General features: G+C 47.9%; 1 protein-coding gene across 1 annotated transcript in view; it reads left to right on the top strand.

Annotated features, from left to right (window-relative positions):
* The window catches only part of LOC122375378, a gene marked incomplete at its 3' end in the record, with an annotated part of 53,100 nt that overhangs the window by 11,430 nt on the left and 21,233 nt on the right, over positions 1 to 20,437 (top strand). The window contains exons 6-7 of the mRNA XM_043354730.1: positions 1,096 to 1,223; positions 1,444 to 1,569. Coding sequence (XP_043210665.1) covers positions 1,096 to 1,223; positions 1,444 to 1,569 — 254 coding nt within the window. The remainder of the gene's footprint in view (positions 1 to 1,095; positions 1,224 to 1,443; positions 1,570 to 20,437) is intronic.

Raw genomic sequence — 20,437 nt, 5'->3', positions numbered from 1 at the left:
GCAAATGGCAAGTAGCTTGGAAGCGATTGTGCGTGTGACGCATCCTGCGCCATTGTTGTCTTTAGGCCCCCTAAGGATGTCATCAAAAGCGGAGTGACATGGGCCTGGCAGCCAGTAGCGGCGGAACATCTTCAATTAGGGGGGGGGGGGAGGTACCGCCAACTTTTGGTCCCATTCTTTCCATGCGAAGCCCATAGGGCTAATGTTAAAATGCCAAAATCAAAGGAGAGCACGGTGCCCCGGTGCCCTCCCCCTTCCGCCGCCTATGCTGACAGCATAGGCTTTTCCATGACTTTAGCCTCAGGTCCAATTTTGAAACTGACATTTTCAGGTCAAGTTATAGTTCATTCGACATCTCTCAACGAGAAACGCAATGCTGGTAAAAGGGAGCATAACAAGCTTGGTGAGAAAAGACATTACAGGAAAACGTGTCCCTCAAAAACGGAGTTTTGGCCCTCTGAAGGCTAACCGCTGACCCTAGGTGACATCTGAGAACTTTGTCCACATAAACTTTGGAAATAATTCGAATGCGCTTTACAGAAGCGCTGTAGCTCTATTCCGAGTTTGTGCGGCGCCGATTAGTGAAATTATAAAAACCAGGAAACATTTCTTGATAGCTCTTTGTTTGTGGACCTCCAGTGCCCTCATGACCTGATGGAAAATGACCCTTATAGTTCTGATAGATATTCAGCGATCTTTATCGCTTTTTACGCGTGTTTACAGATTCTCATTGTTGGATAACCTGATTTGGCCAAATACGCCCCCTCTCCCACCCCCACCATGGCGAAGTTGACCGGGACCCTCACCCGGGCCCAGGTTAAATTTTACCATCCAGGTCCCGTGATGGGTATCAGCCTAGACTAGCCTGCCCCCACCGGCCCCCACCAGCGAAAATCTGTGGCGCCGCCCCTGTTTTGACCACGAGTTTACTTCCTACACTCAGAAGACTACACGAGTTCAAGGGGAACTCATACGTGGGAGATTTTCAAAAACTACTCGTAATTTCGCAGGCAACCACAAGTTTTTCCGCGTGATGTTCTCGAAAGAAGCCAGATGTGTGTCCCATCTGAGATGTGACCCTTCCTCTACCGGCAGGTGAACAGCGAGTCGCGCCTGTACTCGCGCTCGTGCAGCGCCGAGGAAATGACCAACTGTGAGATGGGCGACATGGTCAGCAAGCACGGCACACTGAATCTAGCGGCGCTGCGCGACAAACTCAACGAGTGAGATTTGTGATAACGTTTCGCTGCGCTGATGCTTTTGTATTCATAGCTTTCTTTCTACATGATAAACCGTTGTGGGGGGGGGGGGGGCGGTGGCTGATAAGTTTCATGACCACCACTGAATCAATGACTGGCTGTAGGTATAGTTGTGTCTGGCTGTATGACTTTGAACTGTAACTGGCCACAGGTGACGGTGGTCGGTAACTGTGACTGTTCACAGGACGCGGCGCCTGTGGACCGATACCAACCTGCCGCTCTCTGGCCCAAACTCGATCATCGGCCACAGTCTGGTCATTCACGACGACAACGGACCCAAGGCGCGCGGAGACCGGCTGGCCTGCGTCGAGTGAGTACTATTAAAAGGAGGGACCCTCTAACCTCCTAAAAAGTCAATGAATCGGCATTTAAGTGATGTGCCGTGGTTCAGAAACTGCAAAAAAGGAATTTCTACCAAATTTCACCGAAAATATTCAGTTTTTTTTAGATATTATTCTCGTATTTTTTTGCGTTTACTGTTCCTATGACGTCATTTGGAAGCAACATTTGGTATCTTAACCCTCGCCCGCACATGGGAAGGGGGGGGGTGTCACCTTTCCAGGTACTTTTTTCTGCTCTGCACTCAACATTTTTAAAGCCAGAAGCCTGATTTTTCGTATAGCTGCTAACACTATCGTAACACTATCCTTTCTCAGCGTCCACGGAAAATTTCAAGTTTCTGTGGTTTCTGCTTTCGGAGATATGACCTTGTTGTTTACGTCATGTCATGACCCAAATGACCAGTCCAATACTCAGCATCTTGCGTTGGCTATGGCCGTCTTGTCAGCTTTTGATACCTTGATTTCGGTATGTTTTTGCTAGTCTTACCTCCCACCTATCATGAAACATGTTATTCTACGATGTGCAGATGTCAGGGTCAGGGTCAAGGTCAAGTTGGGTCATTTAAAAACACTGCATTTTAGGCTTGCTGAATTTACTTTTCGTGAATTTATTTTTTGACTGCATTTTTGGTACAGAGGTCTATGGGACACACAAACTAATCGGTGCACACATCAGTATACACTAGAGATGTCAATCGGATACCTACCAACTTTTTGGTATACCGATACCAAACCGATACCAACTTGGTATTTGGTATTTCAAGGCGAACACATTTGGTATTTTGTTGGTTTTATGAATCCTCTAATGTAAAAGAGGCTGATAATTTGGTAAAAAGTTGGTATTTCCCTCATATTACCAAGTCGGTTCGGTTTCGGTATTTTTCCGTGAGTATTATTGGTATTTGGTTTGGTATCGGTATCACGATTTTCCGTAATTGACATCACTAGTATACACACAGACACACACAGACATACAAACACTTATCATTGGCCCTGACCTATCTTGTATGTATGTATGTATGTATGTATTGACAATTAAAACACTCTCCGATACAATACCGGCTATGTCACTTGTGTTTATAAAAGGGAGGGAACATGTTCAAATCGACGCATGAAACAATCACGTCTCAATCATACAAAATAACTAGCCAAAATCACATAAAACTGTCCATCGCATAGATAGATCATGATACCTGTAAACATGACGCTATGTGGCGTTTAAAAGCGGATACGGAGATCAGGTGACAGAGAGTTGTAGAGACGGACTACATGAAACAGGAAGCGGCGCTTGCCTGCGTTAGTTCTCATGCGCGGGAGGGCCAGGGCAGCGTCCTGTCGGGTGAATCTAGAGCGGAGCTCATGGTTTGCTGAAAGTTGGGAAGCGATATCCTACCTTGACCTGAAATAACCACAGCCAGTAAAAACCTAGTCGGATAGTGTGACAACGAGCTGTTCTACATAGCTGGCTTGGCACCACAAACGGCAGCGCCATCGGTTTATGATGGGCACCGCACGTGCTATTCCAACGGGGGCCCCAAACAGCAACATTTCTAGTTTCACCTGACCTGGAAGGTTGATGATTGACCTAATGAGGTAAAATTGGGTACCATTGGATTTCTCTTCCCAAAGAATCTGTTGGTCTTTGACGCGAAGCTCTATCTTCAGCAGGAACGAAATGGCGCGGGGGGGGGGGCGGCAACCCCATGTGCGTTCTATGATGGGAAAATAGCATGTGCGGGCGAGCGCTAACCCGCGCCGTGCTGATGGCCTGAACTTTCCGCCGAGTTCACCCCCCCCCCCCCCCCTAGTCTAACTCGGCTCCTGGGCCACGTAGCGACACGCGGTAAGCGGCAATCGAAAGAACGTCAATAATAAGGAAGAAATCACTTCGGTCATTTTTAAGGTCAGGTCAAAGGTCGGGTCACCAGAGGTCATCAAAAGTCACATTTTGGCCATTCAATAATTTTGGAAACTGCCAACGGCTAACTCGGGAACCAATAGAGCTACAGCGCCGCGGAAAAGCGCATTCGATACCCCCTTTACAGACCTTTCTGAGTAATGTCCTCAGATTTGACCTCAGGTCAACGGTTTAGCCTCCAGAGCATGGGTGGAGCTTTCCCAAGGAAGTTGCTGGGTCAAAAAGCCGCCAAACCTAATACAGCCCATATTCAGCCCAGATTCAGCCCGGATTCAGCCCAGATTCGGGACACCTCCGATCAAGCTGAAACTCGCACACAATGTAGGCCATGACATGCGCAATCCACAATACAAGTCATTCGGTGACACTCCCAGCCGTTTGACCTACAGAGGTCAGCAAAGGTCACGTGGCCCAAATTTGCACAGCAGATTGTGGCCCACCCAGTAGAGCTAGAGCGCTAAAAATGGCACCAATCGACTCGCCAGCATCTAATCTTACTTTCCCAACACTCATTTGACCTCTCAAGGTCATGCGATGACCTAAGGTCATTTGTGGGCTATTTCGAAAATACACTTGCACAGCAGTTTTCCAGAAGATGGATTGACCGAATTCCAAATCAAAGCACATCATCGGGTAGCCCATAAACCGTAGTAACTTTTCTCACAAACCGCTTTTCGATATGTGACCCCGTTTGACCTCGGCAGGTCAAAATGGGCAAATAAACGACACTCAATACGTCGCAGCCCGGATTCAGCCCAGATTCGGGACACCTCTGATCAAGCTGAAACGCGCACTCAATGTAGGCCACGACATGCCCAATCCACAGTCCAAGTCATTCGGTGGCACTCCCAGCCGTTTGACCTACAGAGGTCAGCAAATGTCACGTGGCCCAAATTTGCACAGCAGATTGTGGCCCACCCAGTAGAGCTAGAGCGCTAAAAATGGCACCAATCGACTCGCCAGCATCTAATCTTACTTTCCCAACACTCATTTGACCTCTCAAGGTCATGCGATGACCTAAGGTCATTTGTGGGCTATGTCGAAAATACAATTGCACAGCAGTTTTCGAGTAGAGGGATTGACCGAATTCCAAATCAAAGCACATCATCGGGTAAACCATGACACCAAACCTGCTTCCCGAACCACCAACAAATGACTCAGCACGAGAACATCAAAAGCCTACCACTGACGCCCTGGCCCGTCGGATCCTCGGGAAATGTGCAGATGGCGACATCCGGGCGGCCCTAAAGCCCGTTGTACACGGGCGACTCCCGTCGGCAACTCCCAGCAATCGGTTGCTCGGCGACAGCCTTTTCTGTTGCTCTGGGTTGCTGAAGTGCTGCCAAATGCTATTCAGGGTTGTTCAAATATTGCCCAATATGTCGGCAACATCCGACGATCGCCGACGGTCGCTGAGCGTGACGTCACGATAATTATAACCAATGAACGAGCTGTTGCTCTCGATCGCCGAGAAGTTGAATATTTTGAACTTTCTGGCTGTTGCTGCGGTGTTGCTGGCCGCTTCTGCTGTGCGAGCATGCAGCTATGGAGCAGCAAATAGGTAAAATATTTACAAAATACCGTCCTCTTAGATTTTTCAATGCCGATTACTAGTCAGGATATCTGAAAGGGATTTTGACAGGTTGGATATTGGTCTCAATTCTAATTTATTGGTGGGGATCAGTGCCGGAGAAACCGTGGGGGACCGTCCCCCCGGGCCCCATTAATTCCATTTTCTGGGGGGACCTGTGGGCATAATATATAACGAAAGTGGGCCATTTTTACTTATGTTTTAAAGAAAATTAACCACTTGGGCCCCGGCCTGTATTGGTGTTCTAAATCTCATTCCAAATATCGGAGCCCTATATCAGTGAGTAGATCTCAATAAGTCGGACTTCACAGCAAGCTAGTGGGCCCAGTCTGAAGATTCCAGGACAAATCTTCGTATGGCATTTCTTCGTCGCGCAGTTTTTCGTCCGCAAATCTTCGTCGGCGCATTTATTCGTGTCGCATTATTTCGTCTCGCATTTCTTCGTAGGCGCAAATATTCGTAGCGCATTTCTGCGCCCATGAAGGGAGCTGTATGACCCCTGAAAGCACCCATTCAATAAAACAATCGCTTTGGACTAATTATCATTTTAGTGATATCAACCCATGCCACAGTCACAGATAAACAACATATACAAGCTACTCCAACCTTTGATATTTGTTTTGTTTTAACTTTTAATACCACGTTTTGGCGTTAAAAAGATAGTGGCATCACTAGCGAACGATGGCACAGGCAAGCTATCATTAACCCGCGCCCCGTAGGGGGGGGGGGGCCGAAACGGCCCCCCCTGTCCTTTTCGGTCGATATCTCCTAAACGGCTGGAGATATCGCCACCAAACTTTCAGGACCTCTCCGGGCATCAATTTTACATATTGTGACCAAAAATTTTTCCAGAGGCTATGATAGGTTGGCCATAAATGACGTCAGAGTGACGTCATGTTCTGTCATTTTCGACCGAAAAAAGACCTTCGCGAGAAGACCTGTCAGGACTACAGCTTTGAAGATACAGAAAAATGATCAAAACATAAAAGGTGTAAAATTGACAGGGCTACAAAACTGCTATCTCGAATTTTTGAAATTTTTGAGTTTTGACCCCCAAAAATCAAAAAAGCATTTTTTTGGATATATTCGCCAAAAAATCCAAAAAGTTTTTTGAGTTTCGCAAAAACCGGAATATATGTGATAGTGCCTACCGTCTTCTATCTACATACCAAATTTCAGATCGATACCTCGTTTTCTGGCCAAGTTATGCGAAAAAACTGTTCAAAAATGATGACGTCAAATTTTCAAACTCAATTTTTGGCAATTCTAGAACTCGTAGAGCAAAACGAAGACCACCATTAGACTCCCCGTGACGAGCTGCATCGAATCGATACCCATTTTATGCAAAAATATCAACTTTGAAATTTGACCTAATTTGACCTGACCTTGACCTGACCTTCACCAAAACGTGACCTAGGCTGGCCCCAAAGGCTGCCTAACCCACATAATCGCATTTGTCATGTAAAATGGACCATAAAACATGTATAACACGACACATTCATATTGTGACCCCCGGTGACCTGACCTCGCTGTGACCTGACCTCGCTGTGACCTGACCTGGTATCAGTGACCTCAGATAGCAAAGTATGTGTTTGACGAACAATGTACCATCGATGGTTTTCAATAAATTACCAATTTACTCGCTTTCACAGCACATTTCTTGAATTGCCTGTGAACGGTGAAAATCTGACCTTTGACCTGACCTGTGACGTCATCGGTTTGACCTAGGTCAATGAAATTTGGTCAAAAGGTAGTTCCCGGGTGGGGCTATCGAACGCCGTTTGAATTTTGAAAATCGGCCGGTAACTTTCCGAGATCTTAGGGGGGGCCGAAACGGCCCCCCCCCCCCCCTACGGGTGATAGGGTCCGCCGGTAGCCCTACGGGGCGCGGGTTAATACATATCGTCTATCGATACATATATAATATGCAGAGAACTTTAATATCCAACGCCACAAACCTCAAACAACATATGCGTCCGGTTGTCGGTGGGCTCTGGAATGCCGGTTGTCGAGAGTCGCCCAGTTCCTCGGCGTGACGTAATTGTGACGTCAGCAATGTGAAAGCAAATTCATCGGTGTTGCTAGGAGTTGCTCGCATGCTGCCACCGGTTGCCCGGCGATCGGTTGCCCAGAGTCGCCGAGCAACCGATTGCTGAGAGTTGCCGGCGGAAGTTGCCCGTGTACAACGGCCTTTAGGCTACGGACCTCAGACGATACAGTTGCCGAGCCTGACGCCGAAGTAATCGCCGAGCTAATGCTGAAACACCCAGCAGCTCCCAAGGACGAGCTTCTGCCGCCACCGCCCGCCCCATCAGCCCCAGGGCCGCTCACGGTGACGCCGGAGGAGGTGGAGGCCGCTATCAACTCGATGCCTCCGGGATCATCAGCAGGCCTAGACGGCATCAGGCCGCTACATCTACGCCAGCTTATATCCAGGGAGGCGGCTGAGAGCGGCCGCCGTCTTTTGCACTCTTTGACGGTACTCACCAACCTGGTGCTGGCCGGTGAGGTGCCGGATTGTGCCAGGGACGCCCTTTTCAGCGCCTCACTATGCGCACTCAGGAAGAAGAGCGGCGGATTGCGGCCCATTGCAGTCGGGAGCGTCTACCGACGCCTGCCATCCCGCATCGGAGCACGCTTCGTGGCAGACAGCCTCGGTGCCGAACTCCGTCCTGTCCAGCTCGGGGTAGGAACGCCCCTGGACTGCGAGGCGGCGGTCCATGCAACGCGCAGTTTCATTGAAGCCAGCCGACAGTCAGCTGCTCCACACGTGCTGGTCAAACTTGACGTGTCAAATGCTTTTAACACGGTGCGGCGCGACGTCTTCTTGACCCGCATTAGGGAGCGATGTCCGGAGGTGTACTACCTAGCCTACCAGGCCTACGGCTCACCCAGCCCACTCATCATCGGAGGGCAGACCATCGCTTCGGCCTGCGGTGTCCTGCAAGGCGACCCGCTCGGACCGGCCGCGTTTGCTATCGCCTAAAAACTTTATATGCTTCAACTCACAATCAACCAACAAACATTTTGGCTATCTCGGATTTTCAACTTTTGAAAATTTTGATCACGTGACCTTTTGACCTACTTTTCGAAGAGTGACCTTGATATTTTCCCCACTGAAAGTTGCAATTTTGTCTGGTGACGATTAAAGCCTTATCAATTGTCATTCATATGCGAAAATAAAAAAGTGGATATCGCCCTGCGTTGACCTCAGGTCAGGTCATTTCTATGACCTGTCCATTATTACGAGCGGGAGCGACAGCGAGATCTCGAGAATAAAGCAAGATAGCGACAAGCGGTAAACGGTGCAGGGTACAAATGGATAAGGTCTATAATTTTTACTGAGGTCATTTTCAGGTCAGGTCAAAGATGACGTCACAGGAGCAAAAAGGAAGTCAAAATTGCGTCACTACATATATATGAAGTTTTTCTCGAATAACATTCAAGGTATCCCAGCTAGGAACAAACTAATATCACCATCGTGATCCTCTCGTCGATCCGCATCGAAACATATGTACGTTGACCTCGAAAGGTCGAAAGGTCAAAAGTTGACCTTAGGTCGCGTGACATAAGGATGTCAATAAGGATCAACAATGCATGTTTTTTATAATGCCAGTAATTTGTTGTTGTTTTTTTTTTTTTGGGAGGTGTGGTAGCATGCCGGTATCCCATAAAATTTTTGTGGGGCGGGGTGATGCCGGAAGCAGCCTTTGTGGGAAATTTTGCAACTCTTGTCATTAACATCCCAATAAATTTCATTTTAACTAGGTAAAAATGAAATGCTTTCTCTTTTTGAAAATGATTGGCAGGGTGACCGAAAATGTCCGATTTTTTGGGGGCCTGACCACCGATGACCGAATCGGTCAGCACATCTTTTCGGTAACCGATTGACACCACTAGTACTTATGGTGTGCCAATTTTTCTGGAGCTTGGGAGGGCACATTAATCTCGCGGGCGCGATAAGGGTACTCTCCCCTTGAGGTTGACATGGTCTCCAAGAGGGGTGTTTTTTGGTCTTGTTTTTAGCATCCCGTAGACGGTGATTAAGTCTTTTGCAGACTCTCCTTTTTATTCACCTATGTAAAGCCGCTGTCATACCAAAAATGTTGTATATAAAAATACATGTAACCTGTGTGATGAGAAACCCGCTGTGTACATATACCAATCATGCCAATCACTCTGCATAGGTAGGTTTTGCATTTTCGCGAGTTTGGCGTGCTGCGCAAACCTGTGTTACTTTTAGGTATTGTGTAGCATTGACAATATTTATCCAATTGTTATTCAGTGATATTGGAGCATTCTATTGTACGCTGTTAAAATTTATTATAGATATGACCTGACTGTAATTTGTTAGCCAGAGATCTCACAAAAATGTTGCACGCTATTTTGAAAGGATTTGAATTTGCTCGTCGACAATTCCGAAAATGTACATTCTGAAGACGACGCAAGTTGAAATATATCATAATACTTTTAGGACTTATTTTACTATCAAGTCATTGCATCACGAGCATAAGGTCATTTTCTAACATCATAATAAGGTTTTATTACTGTTAAAGAGTTAACAATGGCTAGATCTGGGACAGACTGACAACAAGACGACAGATACTCAGACTGACACTCTACCACAAAATCAGCACAGCAGAAAACCTTCCGAACTACATTGCAGCTTTACTTCCAATTTCCAAACACCAGAGCACAAGACACGGACAGAAGTCTCAGAAACGCAACTGCGCTCTCCCATCCAATTGCACACTTCATCCCAAGGCCCTAAAACATAAGGTTGTACGAAGTTTTCGACCAAAAATGTACTAGAATAGCGCACGAGTCAAAGCTATTTCCGTTGTTTCTTTACAAATATGTCGCAAATAAGCTTTTTTCTGTAATAAATCATTATATTGAAGTTAAGCGTCCAGTTACTATTAATTCCATAAGCAAATACTTATTTTTATATAAAAGCCTAGCTTATATAGTCCAACTCTAGTTGAATAATCAAGTAGCTACTAAATTTTCCAGATGCGACACATATTGCGCACTTCAGACAAATGCGTTGCTAGGGCGTTGCTAAGGACTCTTTCGCATGTTTTGCTGCCCGGTTTTTGTTATGAAGTGAGGGAAGTAAGATATGGATAGGCTCTTTGATTTTTTTCTGGTTTTCTAGGACCGTCTCAAAACTCTCAATTATTTAACTTGACATACTTTTCTTGCTTTTTTATCCGAGGCTTTTTCAATAATTGGTAGATTCTAGCGTGGAAATAAAAGGGCGAGCAGGCCACAGGAGTAAATGCAAGTCGACTGATAGCGAAATAAAAGGTAGAAGTGTCTGTTCCATTATAAATTTAATGTGATGTGATGGAACATGAAGCAACAGGATCAGACGCAAGAACCACCAATTAAGAACCCAGAACCAGCAAGCGCCATGCAATCAAGAGCAGCCATGGTAACGTTAACTTTCAGAAAACCTTAGAAGACGCCAGCAGACGGTGAGCAATCAAGAGATTTTACAAGACCATTAGTTACTTGAAAACGAGAGCCGCCAGGAAAATCGGTAGATTCTTCAATGGCAACACATTTCAACATCTATCTAGCAATGATTTGCACCAGCGAGGTGCTTCCATTGTGTTTTGTGTCTGTATCCCTATAAACTGCTAAAAAAAAATTGGGAATAAATAAACAAACAACCAACAAATAATGCGTCTTTTTCTACTGAAAGTAAGTCCTCCAAGTGGCAGGGGATGAATAATAGAAGGTACCTACCTAATTAATTGTCATCTATTCATTCAATTCATAGGCAATTCAGGGCATCGATCGGCAGCGCCCTTACTGCATGGTACTGCGGATCGTCAATGGGTTTCTTGATGACTCCGACTCTGACTCAGACTTTCAAAAATCAACTGACTTTGATTTCAAATGTCGGCTCTGACCGACTCCGACTCCACAGCCCTAGCAGGTCTGCGGAGGCAATGTATTTTTGGTGACTCCGACTCCGACTCTGGCTTTCAAAATCGACTCTGACTCTGACTCTGGTCAGAACTGTCGACTCGACCGACTACAACTCCGACTACGGAACCCTGAAAGGTCTGCGGAGTGGATCGAATTTCGGTGACTGACTCAGACTCCAGCTTTTAAAATCGACTCTGACTCCGACTCGACGACTCAGGTCAGAACTGTCAACTCCGACCGACTTCATGACTCCGACTCCGGAGCCCTACTGGCAGCTATCACGCCAGGAAGCTGCAATCGTATGTTCCGTGGCGGTTTATGGCATTAAAGTCGATAATGCGGCTGAATCGCATTATGAAACACCCTTATTGGCTGCAAGAACCATGAAAGTTAGCGCATCACCACTGGAAAACGTGACAAGTTATCCATTAATTGGCCCTGGATCTGGATAAATAACATATTGATGATCATATTAGCACATATTTACATCATCATCTATCTCAAGGCTGCCCTTCAGGCGGCTCTAAACTATGGCAATTTCCCTATCTTCAACATGTAAATGCCCTCGGGCGTCCTCGTGGTGACGTAGGCATGGGAGTGCCAGGTTGGTAGGAACTAGACTTCGACGCCCCCTGCTTCATCCTATAAAGGGTCATTTTTGCCAACCACAACTTGACAATGGAACATACCTATTAAGAGATGACATCCAGCAACTCTCAAACAGCCACTTCAAAAAGGACATACGCCAGCAGCTGGGGGCTCCAGATCCACTAAAATTTTACAGAATTGGTTCCAAAGCGGGCAACACTTTCCACTCCATACTTCGTATGAATATGTCTCACTTAAATGCCCATCTCTTCACAATTCAAAAAGTGGACTCACCAAAATGTGATTGCGGGAATGGCAATGAAAACACTGATAATTTCATCTTCCATTGCTCAAAATACACATCCGAACGTAACGATTTATTTAATTATCTATCACAAACACTAAAAACAGACTTTAGACGACTCTGCAAAGCAGCAACATGACATTCTAATTTACGGCAGCGATCTCAACAGCAGTGACGGTATGGCAGTGGCCCTAAGTTTTCAAAACTTTTTAATTGCATCAAAGAGATTCGCTCAAGTGTAAATTTTTCACCTTTTCCTCGGCCTGTAGCTTCTATTTCGGTCTCCGGAGAGGAACGGCGGGCGAGCGGCGACTTTAACTGCTGGTGAGCTGTGCCTTGGCGGCGGCCGCAGCCGTGTTTACAGGGTGTCCCAATAAAATGTACCTCATTTGAAATGACGATATCTCAGTGTCCGAGCATACAATGATCCTAAATTTGGTGCCATATGAAAGCTCATTCCATAGCATTTTGTTTGATATTAACTATTTTACTGTACGTTACGTGACAGCCGAGTGATAACGGAAGAGCAAAACCCTTGCAATTTCGCTCTTCAACTTTTTCCACCGGTGTTTCTGGGAAAAAGCTTTCAATTGTTTTCCCAATATTTTCAGCATCTCAGAAGTAAACAATTAGAAATATTGAAAATAGGTTTCATTAATGCATTGCTAACATAACAAACACACATCGCATCACATCGCAGTTAAAGGTTCAGCCGTGCTAACGCTCGAAGTGCCCTCCCTTTTGCTCGGCACACATGGCTTCAGGGGGATGTCGTCCCGGTTCTCCCCATGTATTATTCGCCAATCAGCTTAACACTACCAGTGACGTCACTGGTGGATCACCAATCGGGGCCGGCCGGCCGGCCGGCCGGGCCCGTAGGAGGCCAAACGCAGACGTTTCCAGAAAAGCGTAAGCCGTATAGATACAGTCGTGGATGGAGTTTTGCTGTGATTCGGCTCTCCAAGAGTGCGTCAGCGGACCAGGACCAGGATAAAGGTCATAGTGAACCGGCATCTGATTAAATCCGCTCACGGCTTAGCAGCCGACTTCGACCCTTCGCCCTCGTAAAATACAAAAGCTTGCCGGTTATCAATCCACCTGTATCTCCTCATCTGCTTACTGCCTATATCGACCAGTTACTGCAGCCGTTTTGGAGCGGCTCACGGCCGATAACACACCGGGCGTGCGCTAGCCGCCGGTGCTAAGCGCTAACCATTGAGTGCGCGTGGCCGACTGCCGCCCCGATGGCGCTGGCCCCCGCACCGACACCGGCGCGGCGCCGCTGACCCATGGGGGGGGGGGGAGATTGCTAGAGCCGGAATTAGGATAGAAGCCGGTATGGGATTGGGATGGAAACTTAGCGAGACTAAGGGATTGTGTTGTGCCTTCGGTAGGCCCCCAAAAATCACCGGTGTAGTGCCCTCAGAGCCGCCGGTTATGAAGCCTTTGGAGGCACTGGTGTGGGCCCTCAGAGGCATTGGTGCGGGGCCCCGGAGGTGCCGCTGTGGGCCCTCTGAGGTGCTAGTGTGTGGCCCTCAGAGGCGCCGGTGAGGGTCCTCACAGTTGCCATTGCGGGCCCTCAGAGACACTGCAGTGTGGTGTCATCACAGTCGGGTAGACCCTTAGAGCTGCTGGCTCTAACCCTTTATAAGCCGACAGGGGCTCTCAGAGACCGACAAAGGGCCCTTGAGAGGTCTGCGGTGTCTTCAGGAGCCCTGTGGAGTCTTCAGAAACCAGCAAGGTACTCTCAGACGCCGGTGGGGGCCCTCAGAGTCGTCGGTGCGGGGCCCTCAAAAGTCACCGGTGAGTGGCCGTCCGATGCGAAGGTCCCGTCTTAGGCCGTCAGAGGCTCGGGCGTTGAGCCCTCTGAGAGCCGCCGATATATGGCCTTAAGAAGCACTGGTTTGGGCCTTTGGAACTTCATTCAGGGGTGTCGGTTGAACTCAGAGGTGGCAGTGTGGGGCCCTCAGCTGGGCACCGCTTTGGGGCTTTCACAGCCGCCGGTGAGGGCCCTCGCAGGCGCCGTTGTGGGGGCCTTCAACCATTGGTTTAGGGGGTCATCACAGGCGTGTGTGGAACCCTTAGAGCTGCTGGTCCCTGATAGGCCGGTAAGGGCCCTCAGAGGCCGGCAAGTAGCCCTCAGAGGTCGCCAATGGGCCCTCAGAGGTCGGCAAGGGGCCCTCAAATACCGACAAGGAACAATAAAAAGCCGGTGTGTGGCTCTTATGGAGAGAAGTGTGGCTATTGTGTGGCTATTCGGAGCACATAAGGTGTTCTTTCGACTTTCGAGCCCTGTGGGACCCTTCTGAGTCGAAAATGCCAGCGTGGACCCTCAGCCGCCAATTGGCGTCGCAGGGCCCCTCGGGCCCGAGAGGCCCCTTGATCCGACGGGGGCACGTGCCCCCTGCCCCCCCCCCTCCGGGTGCAGATAGAGAACGCAAATCGGCGGTGCGGGACACAACAATTGCAATCGTTCCCTCTGCCGTCGCGAGGTCGCCCATCCGACCCATATATCCCAAGATTGTCAACCCTGGGGCTCGGGTCGGCAATGTATCGGCAAGGAAATCAGCTTTAGGTGAGTAAAAAAGTTATCAAGAGTCATTAGTTGTCGTTACGTTCAGTAATAGCAATGATAAAGTGCCAAATGTACCCGACGTACGGCTTGGAGCCGGGCGCCGCGCGGTATCCACCAGTGACGTCACGCTAATGCTTAGCGACCGGTCCATTGGAAATTGCGGGATGATTCTACCTCTCTTATACGGCCTTGCATGGCTTTAGGACTTTTCGGCTACGTGGGCACATGTTTCAAGCGGGATTTTCCGGATGCGTGTCCTGGTTGAGTTCCTCAGCTGGTCTAGAGTTTGAGGATTCTTTGCGTATACCTACCACACTCTTGAGGAACCCCTACAGATAAAAGTCAAGAGGCGATAGGTCTGGGGAGTGTGGCGGCCAGCTAACTTTGACACGCTGGGATATGATCCGATCACCCATGCGCTCGTTGAGCCAGACCATCGTTGATCTCGGAAGTGTGTGGGCCCCGTCCTGCTGTAGCCATTGGAGGCTGATGGACGATGGTGTTCACACACTTTTTGCACACTTGTGGGAGGAGCTTTTTTGTTTGTTTGTTTTGAAGTGGGCCTTTAATTTCCGCTGTGTTTGCACCACAGATCCGGTTTGGGGGTAGGATTGTGCGATGTGCAACTTGAATCCTTTCCTCCCTGCTCAGTTGCCCCATTGTGCAAAATGAAAGATGTGGAGTATTATTGCCATGAAATTAGCTTTAATAAAATATATGATAGCTATCATCACGTGCGTATTTTCTGAGCTGTCTTCAGTTGACATGAGACACAAATTTGAAAGACTTGTGGCAGTAATTCAAGTGCGAAATTGCAAGGGTTTTGCTCTTTCGTTATCACTCGGCTGTCACGTAACGTACAGTAAAAAAATTATATCAAACGAAATGCTATGGAATGAACTTTCATATGGTACCAAATTTAGGATTATTGTTTGCTTAGACACTGAGATATCTTAATTTCAAATGAGGTACATTTTTTGGGGACACCCTGTACATTTGTTTATGTATGTCATTCGACAACGCGCTTTGAGTTAAGCTTTTGCTTTTGCGCCTGTCTTATATTTTGTACATTATCAGCCCGTATTTTTTGTTTAATAAACTTGGTTATGATGATGATGATGATGATGATGATCTGCGCTGACGTCACAAAGTCAAAGGGGGCAATCGAATGCATTAGCCTTTCTGAGTTCGAGTGTTTCAGCAGACTTTGAAGTTAAATATTTCGAGTGGAGGCATTGCTCGATGTTGTGAGTACCCAAACCGGTAATAACTACACTCAGAAACAGTTAAGAACATTCCATGATTGGTTTACTCCGAAGTATCCGGCCAGTCTCAATTTCCGGTAAATGCTCTTGACACCGAGACATTAGATGCCGAAATTTCCAGAAAGCCAAGGTTTAGTATGCCGACTATCTCAATCAATCTCAACATCGATACAGCGACCTTCTTTGAGAAAACATTGGAAGTTTTTAAGACCGTGCCGTTGTCCAGAAGACCCCCCCCCCCCCATGTGTCTCCATGAACGAATGTCTTGACGGTCCGCGGATTCGATCCACGCGCTGCACATCAAAAGAAATTCTTGCTAGCGATCCCCCGTCCAGGAGATTTCCCAACAACTGCGCATTTGAACGGCAAAATGCCATCAAAGGTGAACAAACATCCACTCTATCGCTGCACATGGGAGCATTCATTCTGGCCAGGGTTCATAATGTCCAGGGTACGATATGCCCAGTGTCGAAATGGCCAGTGCCTTGAATGGGCCAGAGTTCATAATGTCCAGGGGTTGCATGGTCCAAATGCGGCCAACTGGCTGCAGATAGGGTATATTCAAAGAGGCCAGGGTTCATAATGTCCAGGGCACGATGTGTCCAGTGTTCGAAATGGCCAGGGTTCATAATGTCCAGGGCACGATGTGTCCAGTGTTCAAAATGGCCAGTGCCTTGAATGGGCCAGAGTTCATAATGTCCAGGGATTACATAGTCACTGAAAGTGACTATGTAAAGTGACTACTGAAAGTGCCGCCGAGACGTAGTGTTCTAGCGTTACGGTGTTGTGTTTGTCTCTCCCCTGTCGTCTTCACAAAAGAAGGGACTGATAATGCCCCCTCCATGGCTCATTGCCACCCAAACCGTTACTTTCTTGCTGTGCAGAGGCATGGTCTGAACTTCTTCTGGGCGGTGGGATTCACAGTGCACGGCATTGTGGGATTTCCCATGCCACGGTCCGTCTGCCGGCGGTGGCCCGACGCAAAGGGGCTCATATAGAGCAGTTGCTCTAGACGGCACGCGCTGGTCAGCAGAACGCCGAACACATATGGCCTGATATGTCTTTCTGAAGCAATAGTCAAAGAATGTGATAAGTGACTTCATATGACCAGCCTGACCTCATGTGACCTTGAATAAAAAGCGAGATATACACGTTGTGAGACTTCTGGAGGATACCAGGTCCTGCAAGTTTCATCTCCCTGTGAAATCTGCTCTGACACTGAGGGCGTTGCGAACTTGCGGTATCTGAGGACCGTGCAGAGGCTCACTTATGACGTCAAAGGTCAGTGACCTGACCTGACCTGAAAAAGCTGCTGGTATTGCAAGATCCGACTTGAATCAGAGGTCAGGTTCATCACTACTCGGTACGTTCCGAGCATTCGAGAAAGCAACCATCAAGATGTAATTGAATGATACCGTTTAGGATGACATCTTCCCGCTTATCGCCATATTTCAGCGTTTTATGTATGTACCACCGCCAAAGTGGATACGGGTATCGATAGACGAAAGATCAGGCAGTCGTGTGGTACACTAGGTTTTTACGTATCTCGACTAATAAGTTCATAAATCAACTTTAAGTTTTGCCCTCGAAATCGGCTTCTCCCATAGGTTTAGCACTAGTGAAGGGAAAATAAAAAACCTTCACGCTCTGCTTACGTCACCAGAGCTGAAGCTGCCAATGCCATTGACCGGGGGCCGGATAGAGTTGCGGTTAATCAATCGAAAGATTGCCGGTTCGAATCCGGGCGCGCCACGACTTTTCTCATGTATACCAACGTATGGTCTCCAAAGAGACCAATGTACACCAGCGTATGGTCTCCAACGCATTATCTCCAAAGAGATAAAAATGTTGGTGGTTTAACTGAAGCCCAAATAAAAAACAAAATTGTTTAAAAAAAGGGTGGCTCTTTGCAAAGACGTGCCAGGTGCCTCAGAGCCAACCTAATGGGCTTTTCTGTTTCTGAGTGTAGCCATGGACCCCATTTTGACAGTCTCAAATCAAAAGTAATGTTAACCTGCGCCCTGCTCCCTGCTATGCTTGAAGTCCCCCTGTGGTTTTTCGCGAACATCTAAAAAAACGGCGAAGCTCCGCGCCGTTTTTTTCTCTGACATTTCGCCGACATTTTTCTCTTCACGAAAGTCGATTTCTACTATCCCTCCGGGTCCGCCTATCGGCTTCTGTTCGTACAACCACTTTGGGCAAACTTCCGAGCAAAAGCTTCTTCATTCCACGCTTGTTTGCCGTGAGATTCCCAGATTTCGCGTGGCAGCGCTGTGGCGCCACCGCTTCTGCACGAATATGCTAATAAATTGTCATGCGTTGATGCGACTGCGTTCAAGGAAAGTCCCTTCTTTTGTTCGAGATGCTGAAGTTGCGAATGCGCCACCGCTTTGTTTTTGCTATTTGGGAGGTAAATGTGCAGCGCCACAGACCTCAGTCCTTAACAAACTTAACACTGGCTGTCGCACAAAGGACAAGTAACGGTTGGGGAAGAACAACGTGCTCTCGAAAAATATGCATGGCGCGCTCCCCGTTTCTCCAAGTTCCAACTAGCTCGTACTCCTACCACTTGCACCCGCAGCAGTAGGAATCACCGGAATCACTCGACGCGGAAGCCATTATCGTAACGAAGTGACGAGCGCGGAAAGGCACTGATCAAACAATGCTCAAACGGAAACGGAAGTTTCTGATTCAGAATTGCAGGGATCAATAAAAAGAAGTTTTTGCGCAAGGTTTTTATACAGCTAAGGCGGAGAAAAATCGTAAGGTGGAATCCGCTTAATAAATGCACCTTGGTGACAAGTTGTTTTGGATTTATTAAGCGGTGGCTTTATTAACCGGAGTCAGCCATTTTCATTAAAAAATACGCCCGGTTATATATGGCAATATTTAACCGGTTTTTCCGCGACACTACGAGCGTCTTCTCTGGGGCGGCCCCGGATCCAGGCCGGCCTCTGCGAGCAGCTTCGGCGGCAGGCGGGCGGCCGCCTGCGCCCCCGGGCGGCAAGGTCGCTAAGGCGGCGGCCTCCTCTGATTGGTGGAGCGACTCGTGTCACGTGACGGTGACGGCGCGGGGTTTGAGTGCATTTGCGCGGTCACTCTGTTCTAAGCCGCCCGGTCTGACGGGAGTCAGCAGTGTTCTCGCTCTGAAATGTTTTTGCGTTTCCCACCCACCCAGCACCATTTTTGGGGCTTTTTTTTACACGCACCACACTCTTAAATAAAGATGGGGTTTTCCACAATATGTGTTTTTCCCCAGCTAGGTCCCCCGTTTTTTTTTTTCTAGTTAGGACTGTTTCCGGGGGAGGACACACGACAGGGTTTCTAGTTTGGGTGCGGACACCATTGCGCCGCGCGAGGGGAGGGGTGGCGGCCCGTTGGCAGGGCAGTCTCGGTTGAGACATGTATACTTTCTAGTATGTTTGTGTCGTGTTCATTTGGGCTGAATATACCAATAGCCCCTTTTTGTACAGCTGCAGTGTTTTCCTGGAGGGACTTGGTTGTGAGGCTTGCGCTGAGATTGGTTACGCATAGCATAGCTAATTGTCTATGTTTGCTGGCAGCTCGAAGGGGAAGCGGAAAATTGTACCGCAGCTGTACGTTCCGTTCCCCTGCAATACAAGCGTCCAGGCTAACATTCCTCATTGTCTCACTGGTATACCAATGGAAGTGCCCACGGGCTCCACCACATCGGTGGGGTCGCGGGGTCCGATCCCTAATAATTTGACTTCCGCAATGCAGTCTAATGTATAACGGAGTGCGTTTTAGGGTTGAACATCCCTCAAACCTGCGACCGTAGTGGAGTCCCTGAAAGTGACCAGCGCACACTGCAAAGCTATCACAGCGATTAACCCGCGCCGGGCCGGGGGGGGGGGGTGTTTGAACACCCCCCTGCGGTTTTTCGCAGATATCTCAAAAACGGCGGCGCTCCGCGCCGCCGTTTTTGGCACACCTGTTCGTGCATCTTTTCCGCACAAGTTGTGAAAATTTCAGACCCAGGGCACCAGGTCACGCCAAGTGACCTCACCTCAGAAAAAATAAGAATGCTCGTCATAGCTACACCGATTGATCGATTGCCTTGAAACTTTTAGCGATTGATTAGAGCAACATTATCTATAAAATGTTTATCTTGGAATTTTGATATCGGTGACCTAAGGTCAGGTCAATTTTGCGACCTCTCCATTATAAGCCAATGGGAGAAAATTGAAAAGCGTCTGTTTTGCACGAACGTTATTCTAGACACTCTCAAACATCGAGATGTAGGTAAAATGGACTCACTGAACCGGAAAATGGCAACTGTGACCCCTCGTTATGTCCCCGAGGTCATCTCAGGTCACGAACAGAATCTAACAGTGTTTCGCTAATAACTTCTGATAGAGACGTGCTAGAGCGCTGAAAACGCCTTACATGTGTTTGGCTCGACGTTGCAGATCGACTGATATGCAACATGACCTTTTCCGGTCAGGTCATGACCTTGACCTGAGGTCAAATTTTCAAGTTGACCTTTCAAGGTCAATTTATAGTTCATTCGACGCGTCTCGACGAGAGGAACACGATGGTGGCAAAAGTAATGTCATGACTCTTTTGAGTCAAAAGTTATTGCCGAAAAAACGTTTTTCGTAAAAACGGCTATTTTTGGAGTTTTTGCCCCCTGG

The sequence above is a fragment of the Amphibalanus amphitrite genome, unplaced genomic scaffold, assembly GCF_019059575.1.
Source record: "Amphibalanus amphitrite isolate SeventyFive unplaced genomic scaffold, NRLGWU_Aamphi_draft 001826F_arrow, whole genome shotgun sequence".
NCBI classification, from domain to species: Eukaryota; Metazoa; Arthropoda; class Thecostraca; order Balanomorpha; family Balanidae; genus Amphibalanus; species Amphibalanus amphitrite.
This window is presented reverse-complemented; position numbering and strand designations above follow the sequence as displayed.